At 35.8% G+C, this 18001-nt stretch overlaps 1 protein-coding gene across 2 annotated transcripts in view; it reads right to left on the bottom strand.

Annotated features, from left to right (window-relative positions):
• Positions 1–5694: 5694 nt before the first annotated feature.
• Positions 5695–18001, bottom strand: part of LOC106880551 (uncharacterized) — a 74109-nt gene continuing 61802 nt past the window's right edge. Inside the window, exons 2-3 of one of the 2 annotated variants that reach the window (XM_052967286.1) lie at positions 15121–15245; positions 5695–14533 (exon numbers count right to left, since the gene is read on the bottom strand). In XM_052967286.1, the coding sequence (XP_052823246.1) occupies positions 6043–14364 (8322 nt within the window). In that variant the 5' untranslated portion in view covers positions 14365–14533; positions 15121–15245 and the 3' untranslated portion in view covers positions 5695–6042. The remainder of the gene's footprint in view (positions 14534–15120; positions 15246–18001) is intronic. The other variant, XM_052967285.1, reaches the window with a different exon arrangement.

Below are 18001 nucleotides of genomic sequence, written 5' to 3'. Positions count from 1 at the left end.
ACTGAAAGCAGGAATAAGAGAAACAATCAAGCGATGTGATATGCGGCTATTCTAATCATAGGGAGTTTCAACTGCGAAGGGGCATCCAGTAAGATGGCAAATATGGTATATTATTATTAATAATTTAGCCTTAGAAAGTGTGAAAAAATATATATTGCCACAGAAAAAAACCATAAAAAATTGCTGACGATATTTATGATTCCACGAATATGCAGTGGTTTCTGCAAAGAATTATTAGTTCCGCATATGCCAAATCACAAATAAGTGGGGGTACACCCCACAGAAAAAATTACACGTGACACTGCTACTTACCACACACCCCATCCCCACAGAAGCACCACATTTATAATACACACTTTCCCCACTTCAAGATAACTCTTGCTCACTTCAAAGCATAACCAACCAAGGGACATAACTCCTAAACTAATCCCCTAGCTTCTTTTTCATTCCACCACCTTTTTAACAGCAGCCACTGACCAGTTGTGCTAATCTACGTCAGACAATAGAAAGCAGTCGCTATATTCCCTTCCATATCGGCTAACTCTGATGAGCATAAAGTTATATAATCGGTTTCTTACATAAAATTCCATTGTATTCTTTATGTGAAACTGATTGGTATGACACATTTCGGATAATATATATTTATATAACAGGAGTTACATATAACTTTTAATAACAGTTTGACTCAGTTCCATATGACTAAAAGTTTTGCAGAGAAAACTTTAAGCTATAAGGAGCTGAATCAAATTGTTATTAGAAATTATATATCTATGTACGTACACACACATACACACTTGCACATATGTGCATATGTACCTGACAACAGAAGTGGATGTGCAGATGAGTGAGCTGAGGTATGTAAGCATGCATATGTGTGTGTATATATATATATATATATATATATATATACAGAAAGAGAGAGTAGTAGATAGGTAGCTAGATAGAGCCATGGGGCTCTATTTTTGTATTTTTTATCTATGTATTGTGGCACACATATATGAGTATACATGTGTGTTTTTATACAAAGACATACAGCTATGTGTCAGTATGCATATATGTTGTTTTATCTATTTTTGTTATTCATTGTTATTCTTATAGACGGATATACCTATATAAAAGTATATCATCTTCATACATTCATATGGATGTAAAAGTAACATCATGAACTTATGTGTATGCATATGTCTGCCATGATACACAATAGCCATGCTAAAATGAGACTAGAAAGCCCAAATGATAATTATTTATAGTAACATAGTCTTCTCAATTTTATAGTAACATAATCTTCTCAATACACCCAGTTTAAAATTTCTTCCTAGAAATTTAATAACACCAGCACCAATTCAATCTCTGTGTAACCTATGATGTGTGACCAGCTGATTTAACAAGTTTTCTTTTGTGAACCTTACGACAGAGCAAAACCAACTTTCTATAGAAAGAGTGTTGTGACCTGCACCTTTGACACCTTTACTTCCATACCTGACTGAACTTGAAACCAAAATATATCTCCATATCATAACATTCTGTTAATCTACTCCTTACAAACACATACTTTGTTCCTTTCTATCTTTATCTTCTCTTCCTGCACAACTACTTCCTCAGTACACTTAATTATCATTCGCATAGCTTCAACTACCCAAGAAAAATTCCATAGATTATTTAAAGTCAAGAAGAACCTAAGTAAAGCAGTCTGATGAAGGTGAGCAAGCCAAATCTTTGAAGTCATTGTCAACCTTTTCCTTGTTTAGAATTTTCATGAGTAAATTTATATTAAAAACAAAAAGGAGAAAATGCTTTGAGAGCATTATCATGAATGAAAGGAAGAAAAGATTTACATTTTTACCAAAATATGCTACCAGTTTCAATTGCCTTTAAGTTAGTTTAGACCTGCTGTAAGAGAAGGGAAAATAAATTGAAATGAATAAATATTTCATGACACTAGTTTTGGAAATACATGTATACTTACTAAAATTAACACCTGAGTTCCATGCTGGTGTGGATTGGATGGTGTGACAGGACCCAACAGATCCAAAGACTGCATTGTGCTCCAGTTTCTGCATTCGCATGGTTTCTATAGCTGGATGCCCTTCCTAATGCTAACCATTTTATAGAGTGTACTGGGTGGTTTTTTTCATGACACCAGCTCTAGTAAAGTTGACATTGCAGCTTGCAGCCGAGTGGTGCTATAGTAGAGAGGAAGGAGGCATTATGCTAGGAAATGAGAGAAAGGGTCAGAATAGAACAGATCTTTTGCTGTAGGGGAGTTATATGGCTATCTACATTATAAAGCAGAGGATACGAGTGACCAGTGTAGAGCATGGAAAAGATAAAACAGTGATGAAGTTTCAAAGTGAACCCTCAATACATGAGGCAAGTAGAAGTAAGTAGGGACAGGAGAACAGGGAAGGCAGATGGGTAGATAGTATAAGGGTGTATGACAGAATGAGCGATGAAAAATGAGTTAGGGGTGAATATCCTGAAGAGCAATGTTGGTGGGTGCATAGGGAATGTATTGGAAAGTGACAGCTGTAGAAATTAATAGGGTTAAGGAGTGGATGATGGATAAGAGTTGAGGAGTGATGAATGATACATATGAGTAGGGGGAAGGTGGAGAAAAAAGAGGGTGGTGGTGAAGAGTTACAGCATTGTAATAATGGTACAGTAGACAAGAGAAGGATGATGGAGAGAGGGAAAGATGACATATGCTTGAGGTTGATCAAAAGTATGGGTGGAGAGAACAGTATTAAGAATGAAGGATAAATAACAAATGAAATGGTTCCAGGTAACAAGTAGGTATCAAGTAAAATCTTGTGAAACATGCAATTCTACTCGTATTTAATTACAGCAGCAAAATACTGCGGTTAGAGAGATAATTCATTCTACAATAGACACAAAGTCTGAAATTTTCAGGGAGGGGATTAGTCAATTACATTGACCCCAGCGTTTCACTGGTACTTAATTTATTGATCCCGAAAGGATGAAAGGCAAAGTTGACCTCGGTGGAATTTGAACTCAGAAGATAGTGGCAGACGAATACTGCTAAGCATTTCACCCGGCATGCTAACGATTCTGCCAGCTTGCCAACTTTTCTATCAGCTCACCGCCTTTAAAGAGATAATGGATGATGGGAATGACGAAAGTGGGCAGGTGGCCCACCATCATATATACACACATTGTGATCTCAGTATCTTAGTTTCAATGATTTGGGTGGATCTTCTTGGGAAGTGCATATTACTAGTCATCTTGGCTGCTTCTCATTTCCTCCATGAGATTCAAGTGCTGAAGGTCAGCCTTCAGCACTTTGTTCCATGTTTTCCTAGGTCTTCCTCTTCTGCAAGTTCCATCCATCTTAAGTAATCAGCTTCTAGCATCCATATACATCACATGTCCATACCAGCACAGTCTTCTTTCTTGCATACTACATCTGCCCAGTTTTTCTCTCAGCACATTTGTACTTTGTTGCTCATGCACACTTACATTGCACATCCAACAGAGTATACTAGCTTAATTTTTACCCAGTCTTCTTAAGTCCTTTGTATTCAAGGTTTATGTTTCACCACCATGCAGCACCACAGTTCTAACATAAGTATCATACAATCTGCTGAGAGGAAAGTGCTTTGTTGCTAGCAGTGGCAGAAGCTCCCTGAACCTTTTCCAACCTCTTCTTACTTTTGGAGTGACCACCTTTTATACTAATATTTCCTTGGTGATAAAAGCTATTGGCTACTTCTAGCAGGTCATTCAGAGATTCTATTTCTGGTTTGCTTATTGGACATACTGATTTTCCTGTTAGTCTATCTGTGATTCCATAACATCTCATGTCCATAGTTTACATTGGGTACAGCATATGAAGATTACACCTACTTTCTTACATACTGAACCAGGCCATTTCTCTGAAGAGTCCTGTTTTCTCTCCTACTCATTAAAATCTTTTGTCTTTTCTTAAGTTTACTTTGAGGCCTCTCAACTCTAGGTTTGGAATTTCCTGATTCTACTTTAGATTCAGCTATGAGAATTAGATCATTGGCGGATAGGAGTTCCTATGGACAGCTAATCTTAAACTCTTTCGTGATGGCCTGCAGGACTATGATGAATAGTAGAGGATTGAGGATTGAAACTTGATGGACTCCTAGCTTCATTACTGAAATAATTTTTGACTCTTACTTCGTTTATTGCATCTTTGTACATATCTTGTACAGCCCTCACAAGTCATTTATCCACATGTAATTTCCATAATGACTACTGAATTATTGTGGTACCCAGACATATGCCTTCTCCAAGTCAACAAATGCCAGATATAGTGGTTTGCTCTATTTCTCCTGCAGTTACCTCACTAAGAAAATTGCATTGATGATACCTCTTCCAAGCAGGAAACCAAACTGCATCTCATTTAGGTCTATTTTGTCATTGATCAGATATGCTATAACTTTCTCCATGACCTTCATAACTTGATCCAGTAGTTTGATTCCTTATAGCTTCCTTTCTCTAAGGCATCTCCTTTGCCTTCATAACAGTTTACAATGATACTGTTATGCCAGTTATTGGGTACAATACCTTCCTGTATAACTTCATTTATTCTAATCATTTATTCTGCCTCACCAGATATTTTTAACATCTCTGCAGCTTTCATTGGTACTCAAGTTTCAAGCGCGATGCTAGTTGTGAGCCATTTTGAATTTGAGTTGATTGTTATTACCATAAGGTGGGTTACTATTGGTCGAGGAAGGTTATACGGTGTTGTGGTTTGATGTTAGTATATGGGTAACAGTTAGTTGGAAAATACTGCATGGTAAACAGGAAATTGACCACGTGGAGAACAGGAAATAGACCACATGGTTGTTGGGGAGTAGGAAGGGGTGGCATGTGCAAGTATATAGTTCTATATGTGGGTGTGTAGACACAATCATGGTATTGCATGCATGTGTGCATTGATGCGAACCTCTGACTACCAACAACCCAGATATACCACCTTAGCACCACTACCAACCAACCCTATGAACAGGACTGCCACTTACCAACGCATACCAACCCCCGACGCTTGTTTTGTGCATATACTCATGCATGCACGCAAATGCATATGTGCATACTGGTGTGCATGTGTTCGTCCAAGTGTGTGTGCAGACATGTGCATGTGCACTCATGAACAGATGCGCATGCTCACATCAATACACATGTACACAAAACCATATGAGCGTGTCTGCACAACCACATATAGAACTATATACTTGCACATGCTACTCCTTCCTATTTCTCCACCAACAACCTGACCGATTTCCTAATTGCCACGTATTCAATTTCCTGTTCACTATGCGGTATTTTCCAACTAACTGTTACTCATACACCAACATGAAACCACAACACTGTGTGACCTTCCTCAACCAACAGCAGCCTACCTTATGGTAATAACAATCAACTTCTGTCATTCAAATTCAAAATGGTTGACAACTAGCACCACACTTGAAACTCAAGAGTACCAACAAATTTGAATCAAACTGTTTTGATCCATACATGTAACTCCCAATAAATTTGTTGAGTGCCCTTCTATTGTTTGCCCACTCACTCACATATATATTATATATATTTATATAAAATACCTTCAAATATTTATTTATAAACAAAAATGCTGTTTGACATCTTAAAGTTACATTAATTTTGCATTTGAAGATGTAGAATTGTAATAAAATTAGAAAATAATTTGATATGATTCCTTAATAAAGCCTTTTATTTTAAGAAACTAATTTGTCATAATAGAAAATGCTGTTTTCTACTGGCAGTGGTTGACGTGTTGACTGCAACATTATATATAACAGCATATAAGTCAACCAACTTCAGAAACAAGGCATCAGTCAAAACTGAAGCAGTTTGATGAATGGACATCTTATTACAATGTTTATGGATTGACATATGAATATGAAATTAATGATAAACTCTTATCTTAAAGGATGACAGAAAAGCTGAAGTGTTGCAGTATATGCTATTATACACATTGGTAAGTATTCACAATTCAGTCTCTGAGTAGTTACAATATTGTTTTACTTTGACTCAAGTAGCTGTTTGGATGAGGTGTAATCTCTCATGACGATTCTTGTTACTATTCTGAGAGAACGCTTTGTCACAGAACTTACATTTATAAGGTGTTTCTCCTGTATGAGTCCTCATGTGAACATCTAAGTGAGCAGATTGTTTGAAGCTACGTTCACAGTAACTACATTTATATGGAGTTTCCCCCGTGTGTACTCGTCTGTGTGTAAGCAGTGAAGAAAAACTCTTGCAATCTTTGTTACAGTATTCACATACATGTTTTTGCAAACCATTGTCAAAGTTAGCAGAGACAGACTTCTGGCTGCCTATTATTTTTGAACTGCAATCATCAATGTCTTGGTTACTAGATGATATTATATGCTCAGAGAATTTGTGTTCTACAAGAGCATCATTTGTTTGGAATATTTTGTCACACATTTCACACTGGTGGCAAGAAATATTTTCACCAAAGTTGTCGTATGTCATACTTTGGTCGTCAAGTCTATTTTGATTAAAAACTTCTGGCTTTAACTCTTGTTCATTGGCAAGTCCTTTGACTTCCATAATACATCTTTTCTTTATGTCACTCAGTCTCTTAGATTTTCCATGTGGGAGCTGGTTTTGGTTAGATTCATCATTTTCACCTTGGTGGTGCCTTTTATTTGAATTTTGATTCAAATCTAAAAGCGTAGTCCCAAGATCATAGCTTGTATCTTGATGCGTTTGGATGTGTTCATTTAGGTCATTTTCTGTAGAAAACATAGCAAAACAAATGTCACAGCAGTAACTTTGACATGGTTTTTCAGACGTAGTTACTGCTGAATTAACAGAATTTTTAGAAAATATTTGACTACTACTGAGTTCAAGTTGTGCTGCAGTTTCACTGCTCAGGTGAACTTTCTCATGCCTGTTCTTGTTACTGTTCTGTGTGAATGATTTGTCACAAAACTGGCATTTAAAAGGAGTTTCTCCAGTGTGTGTTCTTAAATGGACATCAAGGTGTGCAATCTGTTTAAATTGTCGTTTACAATAAGGACACTTAAATGGTGTCTCCCCAGTGTGTACACGTCGATGAATAAGCAAAGATGATAAACTTTTGAATGTCTTGTTGCAGAACTCACACACACTCAGTCCACTGTTATTTCCATTCTGTTCTGAAAACCCAGAAACTTCAGTTTCTCGTGAAAGGTCTTGATCAAGTAGAGTTGTGGTAAATATTTCGTCATCATTACAGGAGTTCTCAAAACTTTTAGAGTCTTGTTCTTCATATCTTTCCTTATTGCCAGAGTCAAAAGTAGAGGAGCAAGAGTGAGAATAGAAATCTTCTTTATTATAAAATTCTTTTTTACACTGCTCACATAAATAGCAGACTTCTCTAATATGGTCGACAGGAACATCGTCAGTAGAGGTGTATGAACTTGCTTCCTGATCACATGGTGTCTCAGAGATATGCTGAAATACATGCTCAGTGTATTGTGTTTTATCTGTAAAATTTTGCTGGCAAATCTCACATAAATAAAATGCCTTTTCAGTAACAGATGTTGCATCTTTCTCTGAGGTGGTGTTTAAAGTGTGTGACTGTTTATGTCTTTCAAAATATCCTTTGTTAATGTAGTTTTTACCACATATATTGCATGAGTAAGGTATGCTTGAAAGCACATTATCAGTGTTGCCTTCTGCTTCTTCAAGTGAAATTACCTTAGAACATTTATGCTTGCTTAAAGCACTGGCATTAGCAAACCGACCATTACAGATGGTACATAGGTGAACTGTTTTTGCAGCAGCTTTAGCTCTAGCTTTCATCCTCTTTTTCCAAGCCACATGAATACGATGATGACGATCACAATTACTTTTCTGACTGAAAGATCGTCGACAGTAGTTACACTTGAATGGAGTTTCACCTGTGTGTATTCTAGAATGAGTTTCTAAGTGAGCAACTTGCTTGAAGCTTTTCAAACAGTATGTACATTGGTAAGGTTTCTCTCCTGTGTGTACTCGCCGATGTATGATAAGTGCAGATTTACTACGAAACTGTCGTGAGCAGAAATCACATCTAAAGTGTGAATTCCTTAAGTAGTACTTAGAGTCTTGAGGGAAAGACAAGTTCACTTCACTTTGGGAGTCTTCCTTATCAGCTGGTTGTTTGTTAGTATTTATAGATAGCTGCTTATCGTCACCAGCATCTATTTCCTCTTTTAAAACACTCGTTTGCTGAGAGTCTCCCATGTAAATGGAACCAGTCAAGTTATTATTATTGACTTCTATTTTAGGCTCATTTGGTGGATGATACTCTATAGGAATGTTGTTAAGAACAGATGATTTCCTTTCCTTTTCAAAAAGTTGGTTATAATATAAAGGCTTTTTATCTTTCCATTGCTGTTCACTATTAGTCATAAGTTCATGGTCATCTGAAGAATCTCTGTTGCTAGAATCAGAGTTTGGTTCAAGTGACACATTATTTTCAGATGGAGTAATATTATCCACAACAGCTGAACTATCCACTGTGGTAATATCAGCTAGATGCATACGTTGATGACGAATTCGGTTACTGTTTTGTGTAAATTTTTTGTCACAAAATTGACAGTGATAAGGAGTTTCTCCTGTATGTGTTCGCAAATGGACATTGAGATGAATATTTTGTTTAAATCTCCGATTGCAGAGGTGGCATTTGTAGGGAGATTCTCCAGTGTGAATTCTACGATGAACATGCAGTGCAGAGCTACTGTTGAATCCTTTCTCACAAAATTCACATATATGTTGGTCAAGAAGTAGGTTTCCATCCCCCCGATTACATAGTGTAGGTAGTGGCTCTGCACTAGTCACAACTTCATAATTTTCTTTAGCTTCCTCATGAACAGACATCCTGTGTTGATGTAGTTTTTCTTCATTAGTAAACTCTATGTTACATTGATGACAAAAGTATTCTGTTCGATCTGCATCAGGTAAGCAAGTTGATGTTGTTTCCATAGCAGTATCAATACCACAAGGATTTTCTGTATCTTTAGAACTGTCTTTTGTAATAAAAGTTTTTTTCAGTTGGTGTAAAGGATTTTCATAATCTTCAAGAAGAATTTCTTTTTTTATCAAATTTTCAAAATCTAATATTTGTGAATTCTTCTTATACTTAAAGTGAGTTTGTTTTGTATTGTCTTTTTGCTCTTCATCATTGTCTTCCATCTCTGCAACATTGTCACTGTCTTCCCCATTCTCCAGATGACCACTACAGTCAGGTTGAGGAGTAGCAAGACCTTCATCTTCAGAACAATTCCCAAATTCTTCAACAGTCATATGCAAAGAAGGTTCTTCAAGGATTATTGAAAGTGCTCTTGGTTTATTTTGCTTAGTAACATGATCAGTAAATTCTTTTTGCTCTGAATGTGTAGCCATGTGACAATTAAGATGTATGGCAAGAGTAAATTCTTCACCACAAATGTTGCATGGAAACAGATCTACTGTTGCATCATGTTGCTTAGCTTTTGATGATTCAACATTATTTTCTAATGTAAAGTGTGAAGATCCATCTTCAGACATGACAGTAGAATTTAGGCCAATATCATCTGTTGCTACAGGAACCAGTCTTGAAGAACCTTTACACGACTTCTGATGTTTATTTAAAACAGACTCAGTTCTGAATTTAATTCCACAAGAGTGACAACTGAAAAATATTTCACTTGGTTGACTTACATTTTTACCTGAGTAACTAGACTTGTCTGCATCTTTAAGATTGTAGTTATTGTCTGAAGATAAACTTGGTATGTGCTGCAAGTCATCATTAGGGAAAGAATCTGTTTCTAATACTAGACTTACCGAACAATTTGGTACATCTATATCATTATGTGCAAGTTTATCATTAGCTGCAAAACAAATTGTTTGGTGATCAGTGAGGTCCAAACCACTTTCAAACAGTGCTCCACATACTGGACAAGTAAAACATAATGCACCATTTTGCTCAGCTGATGAACTAGTTGCCCCATTGCTGTCATTCTGAAGCTCAGTCCTTGGAGAATTTTCATTGGATTGTGTAGTAGTATTGTTGTCTAACTGATGAGTTTTTTCATGCCGAAGTCTATTGTTGTTCTGAGAAAAACTTCTGTCACAATACTGGCACTTGTATGGTGTCTCACCCGTATGTATTCTCATATGAACATCTCTATGTGCTGCTTGTTTAAAGCTTTTTTGACAAAAACTGCACTTGTAAGGAGTCTCTCCTGTATGTACACGTCGATGTGTAATGAGAGCTGAAGTACTATTGAATGTTTTCTGGCAAAACTCACAACTCTTTTCAAATGGGCCTTGACCAGCAGAATCTTTCAATAAATTCATGCTGGACTGACAGTGGGTAGAATTTCTATTGCTAAACATTGTTGAAGGCTGGTCCATATGATGAGACACTTTGTGTACATTAAGTTCATCTTTGTTCACAAATTGTACACTACATAACTCACATTCATTATTCCCAATAACCTTCAGACTATTCTGGCAGTTTTTCACAAAGTAACCACCATTATTTTCACAATCTGATACACTACAGTTATGTATGTAACCATTTAAAGGGGTCTTGTCACAATTACTTCCCATCTGTAGGTTACACTCACCAGCATTAACTGAATGGGGATTACACTGTTTACATTTATTATTAGATCCAGTCAAACCTCTCTCACAACAGTTCCAATCTTCAGGAGTTCCATTTTCAGAATAGAAACTCTGTGAAACTGACTGCAATTTTCGTTTTTTCTTATATTCTTCTGGTTGTCCATCTTGTAAGCAAGGAGTGTTGTGGCAGTTAAGATGATCTAAAAACTCTTCATAGTTGCTGAACTTTGAAATACAAAATTCACAATTGTACATATGATCTCCAGCCTGGTGGCTAGTTGACTGCTCATAACTACCATCTAAATTTTGTGGTTGCAGGTGAATCTTCTGATGTCTTATTCGGTTGCAGTTTTGACTGAACTTCTTATTACAAAATGCACATTTATAAGGTGTCTCCCCGGTGTGTATCCGTAGATGTACATCAAGGTGAGCAACTTGCCTAAAACCACGATGACAGTATTCACATTGGAATGGCATTTCTCCTGTGTGTATTCTTCGATGGATTACCAAGGCAGAGTGGTTACGGAAATCTTTCTTACAAAATTCACATATGTTTGAATTGGTGGAAACCAAAGGAGAATCTGATTTATTCATTTGGTCAGCCACTGCGGCACATGTATTTGATGGAGTTAAAGCTGCAGTCATGTCCTGATTACACTTTACTGAATGATTAGTTGAAACAGTGTGACACAATTTATGTTTAATCAAGTCTTGCTGAGAATTAAAATGGAAGTTACATGTTTTACAACTGAAAAGTTTATTGTTAATACCTGCCAAATCTTCTTTATTACTTGAAGTTATGTTGGTGCTTCCTGTTATTAAGTGTCCTTTGTTGCTGGGACTAGATGTGAAAGAGTTATCTCTTTCTTCAAAATCACCATTCTCGAGTTGATGACAAGATCTAGGTTGTGAATGTTTGACCTGTTGATGATAATGGAGGCTCGCAATGTCAGGAAAAAACTTTCCACAAAGCTCACATTTGAAAACACCTCTGTCAGAGAAGTTGCTGTTATTATGAATAAATTCATCAGAAGCTGATTGAGATTTTCTCATCATCTCTATACAGTTATTATGACAGCTTTGGTGATCCATAAAACTTGTATAATTAGTAAACTTTGAATTACAGATCTGACAGTCATGAGTTCCAAGTCTTTCAACAGGTGTATAGCTCATATCATTGGAAACAAAATTTGCTGAAATACTCTGTTCACTTGTTTTTAAGCTTGCTGCTTCAATCCAATTATTTGTTTTGGATTCTTTGTTTTGAGAATTTTCAATGTAACCAGCTTCATAAAGCAATTCCCCAGATTGTGACCTTGACTGAACTTCAATGTTGCAATTGTCTGGTTGGAAACTTTTGGAGCTTTCATTTCCTAAATGGCTTAATGTACCCATATTGTTATTCAAAACTACAAGAGAATTATTAGCTGATGAAGATATGTAAGGGATTTCACCTGGTATTAAGCCCAAAGGTCTCTCCTGTATTTTATTTGCTTCAGTTTCACAATTATCTTTGGAGACAGGGAATGAGTTCTTTCTATGAGATGAAGCTATATGTTGGTCTAAGCCAGCCTGATCTGTAAATGTCTCATTACAAACTCTACACTGACTGTCTTTAAAAGTAACTGTCCCAGAATTATTGCAGTTTATTTCAGGAGTGTGATTATTATGATTATTGCTTTGACTTAATAAATCAGGTAGATTGTCATGTGATAATATATGTGTTATGAAACTATTAGGTTCAGAAAATTCATTTCCACATGTTGTACATTCAGTTAGAGACTGAAGTTTTTCAACCTGGTTGCCAGAATATACCTCATTCTTGTCACACTTATCCTTTGATTCAGTAGCAGCTTCATTCACATGTGTATTCATATGCCGGTTTCTGTTGCATTTCTGACTGAATTTTTTGTCACAATAGAGGCACTGAAATGGCATTTCTCCTGTATGAGTTCTCATATGGACATCAAGATGAGGTACTTGTTTAAAGCTTTTGTTACAGTAGTCACATTTATAAGGCATCTCTCCAGTATGAACCCGTCTGTGGACAGCTAATGATGAGCTGCTTTTAAAATCTTTATGACAGAACTCACAGACAGTAACTCCCTTATGACACTGCATGTGCCTTTGTAGTTCAATGTTAGTGACAAACTCTTTTGTACACATTTTGCAAATAAATGATGAATGGTTCCTTGATGAAGTATTGGAATTTAACAGTTCACTTGAAGCTGACATGCATGTATTGTCATTACATATTGTTTGAGCTGTGAGTTTACTTCTGGAGTTGTTATACTTCTGAATATTTGTCACCTCTGCTGTTTGATTCTCTACAGTCTCTCTACTGGTGTTATCACTTAAAACAAACTGTTCTGTAGTCTTCTGAAAAGAATATGGTTCTGCATTTTGCCGGAATGAAGAAGAGTGAGTAGCTGCACAAGTACAATCTTTGATGGGGCTCTGGCAAAACTCACAAATAGCTAGATTACTTTTATCACTATAAACATTGTCTGCATCAATATTAACAAACTGTTTATAGTTTATATTAATTCTGACTCCCTCATGATCAAGCAAAGTTTCAAATTCACAACCAATAATACTGTTTGTGTGACATACTTCTCTGGTTGATGGCAGTAGTGTATTTGTTTTACCAGTATCTCCTTCTTTGTTTAAAAAGTGAGTGCGCTCATGGCGATTTTTGTTGCCTTTCTGTGAGAATCCCTTATCACAGTATTGACACTTAAAAGGAGTTTCCTTACTATGCACCCTTAAATGGGCATCCAAATGGGCACTCTGTTTGAACCTTTGGTTACAGATATGGCAGACATATGGGCTTTCTCCTGTATGTGTTCTATAATGCACTTGTAATGCTGATTTGCTGTTAAGAGTTTTGTTGCACAAGTGACATATATGAGATGTTTGTGGTGTCCGTTGTACAATCAAATCATTAGATCTGCTTTGATCTGCTGAAATGGAAGATGTCAAAGAAGATTCTTTCACATCAGAAACAGTGAAACTCTGAGATGTGTTAGGAACACTGGAAGTATGAATTGGGGATGTGGCTGTGTTTGTGTCAAAGTTTATTCCAGTTATAGTAGGATTTTGTTCTATGTTACCATTTAAGTGGATTAATTCATGCCTGTTTCTGTTGTTCTTCTGGTTAAAAGATTTATTACAATAATTACATTTAAATGGTGTTTCTCCAGTATGAATTCTCATATGGACATCTAAGTGTGCAGTCTGTCGAAAGTTCTTGCCACAAAACTCACAGGAATAAGGAGATTCACCAGTGTGACTGCGGTTATGAATTAGCAAAGCTGAGTTTGTTTTAAATGTTTTGTGACAGAATTCGCAGGTAAAATTCTGTGACATCTTTACAGTATTTATATTAGAATTATCTGTCAGTGATTGATAAGTCTTTTGAGGAAAACCTGTGTCTAATATGGCTTGTGAAGTAGTATTAGTTAAATGGATACACCTGTGTTGCATGAGGCTGCTCTTTTGTGAAAAATTGGCACTACAGAATTCACATAAAAACACTCCATTTGTAGAATGATGAACAGAAAACATGTGTTGTTCCAAAGAAGAATTGCTATCAAAGATTTTGCTACAGATCTCACATTTGAAAATATTTTGTGACTTGTGACGTGACCTAAGGCTGTAACATCCCTTGTTAGATATCTGATTGACATTAAGCGAACCATTATTACCAGATAATGGAAGCTGGTTCTCTTTGGAACTGGAGAACATCATCTTATCAGAAGAAGCTTAGTTAAGCTTGCAACAAAATCCTGAGCTGCAAGTAACATACATGGACACCTCACTATTGGTGCCATGTATGTTTCTGTAAAGTATAACATCCAATCAGAACAAGTCCAACTCAGGTAAAGTACATCAGGAATGGTCACATTTGCAGGAAAATCTGTAAAATAACAGGAAGTAAAATCAATAACTTAAAAAGTAAGATTTCAATTTCAGTACTTTTCTTTTTTTTAAATATTTTTTTACAATGTTGATGATTTTAATCACAGTTAAAATATCTTTCATCAATCCCAGGTCATCCCAGAGCTGACCTGGGATTAAATAATAACAATATAGTAAACGGCTCATAGACATTCCCTACTGAACAAACTGTACTTTACATACACCATTGATTGTGCAGGGGAACCCAGAACAAATTGGAGCATAAAATAATAAGATAGAGTAGTAGGTTCTCTTGAGCATTCAAATTTCTACATCCATACTAATCTGCTTGGTAAAATTTAACTTGGATTACTCAACACCAATACTAACAATATACAGCACTGTAACAGAAACACAGAGACAGATAAGCCATCTACAAGCATTCAAACATAAAACTTTGCCAAAATAAAGTTTTATGTTGACAACTTCTTTATGCATACCCCAATGGTCCCAAACAAAGGCGTAAAAACATGACAAAACTTAAGAACATGTTCATTAGATGCACAAATTTAAATGGTAAACTATTTCTCAGAAATCTCTGCTCACCTCCATTGGAGTACCTCTTCCTTTTGAATATGACCTTTTTAGGTAATTACCACCACTTTTCTCTGTTGAATTCCCAGTCCAAATCTTGAACTCTGTCAGTCAAACTGAAAAGAACTGCTCTCACTCTGTGATCGAGTGGTTACAGATGGGAGAAAGGATTTACTTATAAATCAAAAGTACTCCTCCAATATATGATTGCAACCCTAACATGTCTTACATAGAAAACATTTACAAATAAACATCAAGCCATGCAGTGTTATATGTTTTAATTTCTAGATTATTATAGAATTACAACCAGCTAGGTTAATTACTGGTAGAATGATTAATTATGTGTGGTTTTTAATGACATAAAAGGGTAGTGACCTTTTCCAGAGCCACCAACATGTCCAGTTCATCACCAACTGTCCCTTATTTGCAAAGAGCCATAATACAAGGTCTACAAAATCCCACCAATAAGTTACAGCATATTCAGCAGCATTAATTCTAAGATCCCATAGAAATAAGTTACATGTATTTATTCACCACAATGCAGTTTCAGAGCTTCTTCAAATACTCTTTTCAGGATAATTCAAGTTGTGCAGTAGGATTTCCAAGTACTATATATGAACTGCCTGAAGCAAACTCAGTTAAAGAGTGATCTATTACTAGAATACCCAACATCATACCCAGTCATCACTACATCAGTACATTTTTACATCTCTGGCTTCAAATAAACATAAATTGAAGTAAGTGTTAAAATTTCCAATTTCACAGATACCAAATTGAATTTTTGATTGTATTTCTCTTTCATATAAAAAATGTGTTTTTAATAAATTTTGTAAGGCTAAGACTGTGTAATATAAGGCGTAAAAAGTATGTGAAGACATATTTAGTAATTTGATAAAACAACTCTAATCTAGTACAAATCAAATGTACTTTGAAAAAATTTATGTACAAGTCCTCAACAAGCTTTTTCATAAAATTATTCTATGAATCTGCCTTCAACTTCGATGACTGCCAATGCAGGATTAAAATTGTTGATATGTCTGCACCAGACAGTCCTAATTCATTTTGGACATCAGCTGGACAATGCTAATGTTCAGTGAAGTATTGTGAAGATGTTGATTAGTTTCCCATTCAAAAATACTCTAACTGCAGTAGTCTATGGAAATGAAATCTGGTGAGTTTGGAGGCTACAAAATCATAAATGTTGTCTGACATCCATTCTTGGGTTATGTAGGCATTGTAAGAAGGCACTGAGTCTTGTTGAAACACATGGCCTTCCACTGTGTACTTCATCCATCTTGGTCTTAACTGTCTCAAGCACCTCAGCATATTCAGCAGCATCAATTTTAAGACCCTGGAAACTAAGTGCGCATCACTCTGAGGATATCAGAATGATCTGCATATAACCATCTGTCATTTCTTTAGTTAGACATATGGTCTTGGTCAAAGTATGCCATGTCTGTGAAGGCTTTTAACTTTCTTAAGTAAGTACTTAACATAGGTCAAATGGTTTCCCTGTGTTTTTGCAAACACAAATTGGCCTTTCCTCAGTACATGACTTATATTGAATGTTCTTGTGCACCACACTTCTGATAGTTCACTCCAAAGTTTTTTGGCAATGGCCCTCATTGATTTTCCAGAGTCATCTATACTATAATGGAGAAAGCTGCTTATTAATAAGGTATGTAAAAATTACTAAAAGAAAGCAATTATTAAAGAGTTGACTGTCTGGAAATATTTTTATAAATTCATGTTTTAAGAAATTTCCTATAATTTTGATTCCTCAAGTTTATTGAATTTTTTAAACTCCAATTTCTTGCAAATTTAAATATTCACTGCGTCCAATTCTTCATGAATTTAAATATTCATTGCATTCACTGTAGAGTATTCCATTTTCATTTGCAAAGTCTCACTTTCTCTTTTAAGTTTTAATTCGCTATTAATGTATATGTAATGTAAAAACATTATTTATTGAATGAAAATTTTTTTAAATACCTGTATAATTTTTGAACATGGGATAGCTGTGAGAAGAGCCTAGAATATTGGGTAATTACTATTAGAAGACAAAGAAAAACAAAACAAAGAGTTACTAACAAGTACAAACAACTTCAACAGTGACACGCACACACACATACCAATACACACTTAGATACACATACACACAAATGAAAGGTGATGTGTGTGTGTATGTGTGTGTGTGTGTGTGTGTGTCTCTGTGTGTGTGTGTGTCTGTGTGTGTGTGTGTGTGTGTGTGTGTGTGCTGTTCACTGACAAAACCTCATGCTGCATCACTTTTGTGAAGTTTTGTCAGTGAACAGGTTGCGGTTTCAAAGCGACGAAAATAGTTTTAATGTTGAAGTGAAACTAATGGTATTTGTGTTCTTGAATGGTTTACAAACATCTTCCATGCTGCAATTGCTTTTGTTTCAGCACACGATCTCAGATCAAGTCACTTGCTATGCAGATGTATCTCTGTAATTTTTTTTACATCACTGTTGATAAATACCAGCAATGACCTCCTCAAGCTCTCCAATATTTTCATTTCTAAACAGAAACAACCAGGGGCAGGGATTGGGGTTGCAAAAACTTCATAATTTCTCAAATTTTCTTTTTTATAGCATATAAATGTATTTATGGGGGGAAAATATTGGAAAACATCAGTACATGTGAGAGTGATAAAGAAATGAGGAGAGTTGTCTTTGGATGTGCTACAAACAACAGCCAAATCACCCTTAAAATCACTTTTCCCTCTGAAAATATTAGCAATTTTTTTTTACTGAAAATGCTCTTCCCATAGTTTTGAAGTGAAAAAAAAATTTGCCAAAATAGGTCTGGAGTGGGATGATGAGGGAGTGAGGTCTAAAAAAAAGAGTTTTCGAAACATTTTCATACAAAC

Source organism: Octopus bimaculoides, chromosome 4 (assembly GCF_001194135.2).
Source record: "Octopus bimaculoides isolate UCB-OBI-ISO-001 chromosome 4, ASM119413v2, whole genome shotgun sequence".
NCBI classification, from domain to species: domain Eukaryota; kingdom Metazoa; phylum Mollusca; class Cephalopoda; order Octopoda; family Octopodidae; genus Octopus; species Octopus bimaculoides.
The sequence above is the reverse complement of the archived record's forward strand: the minus strand, read 5'-3'. Positions and strand labels throughout refer to the sequence as shown.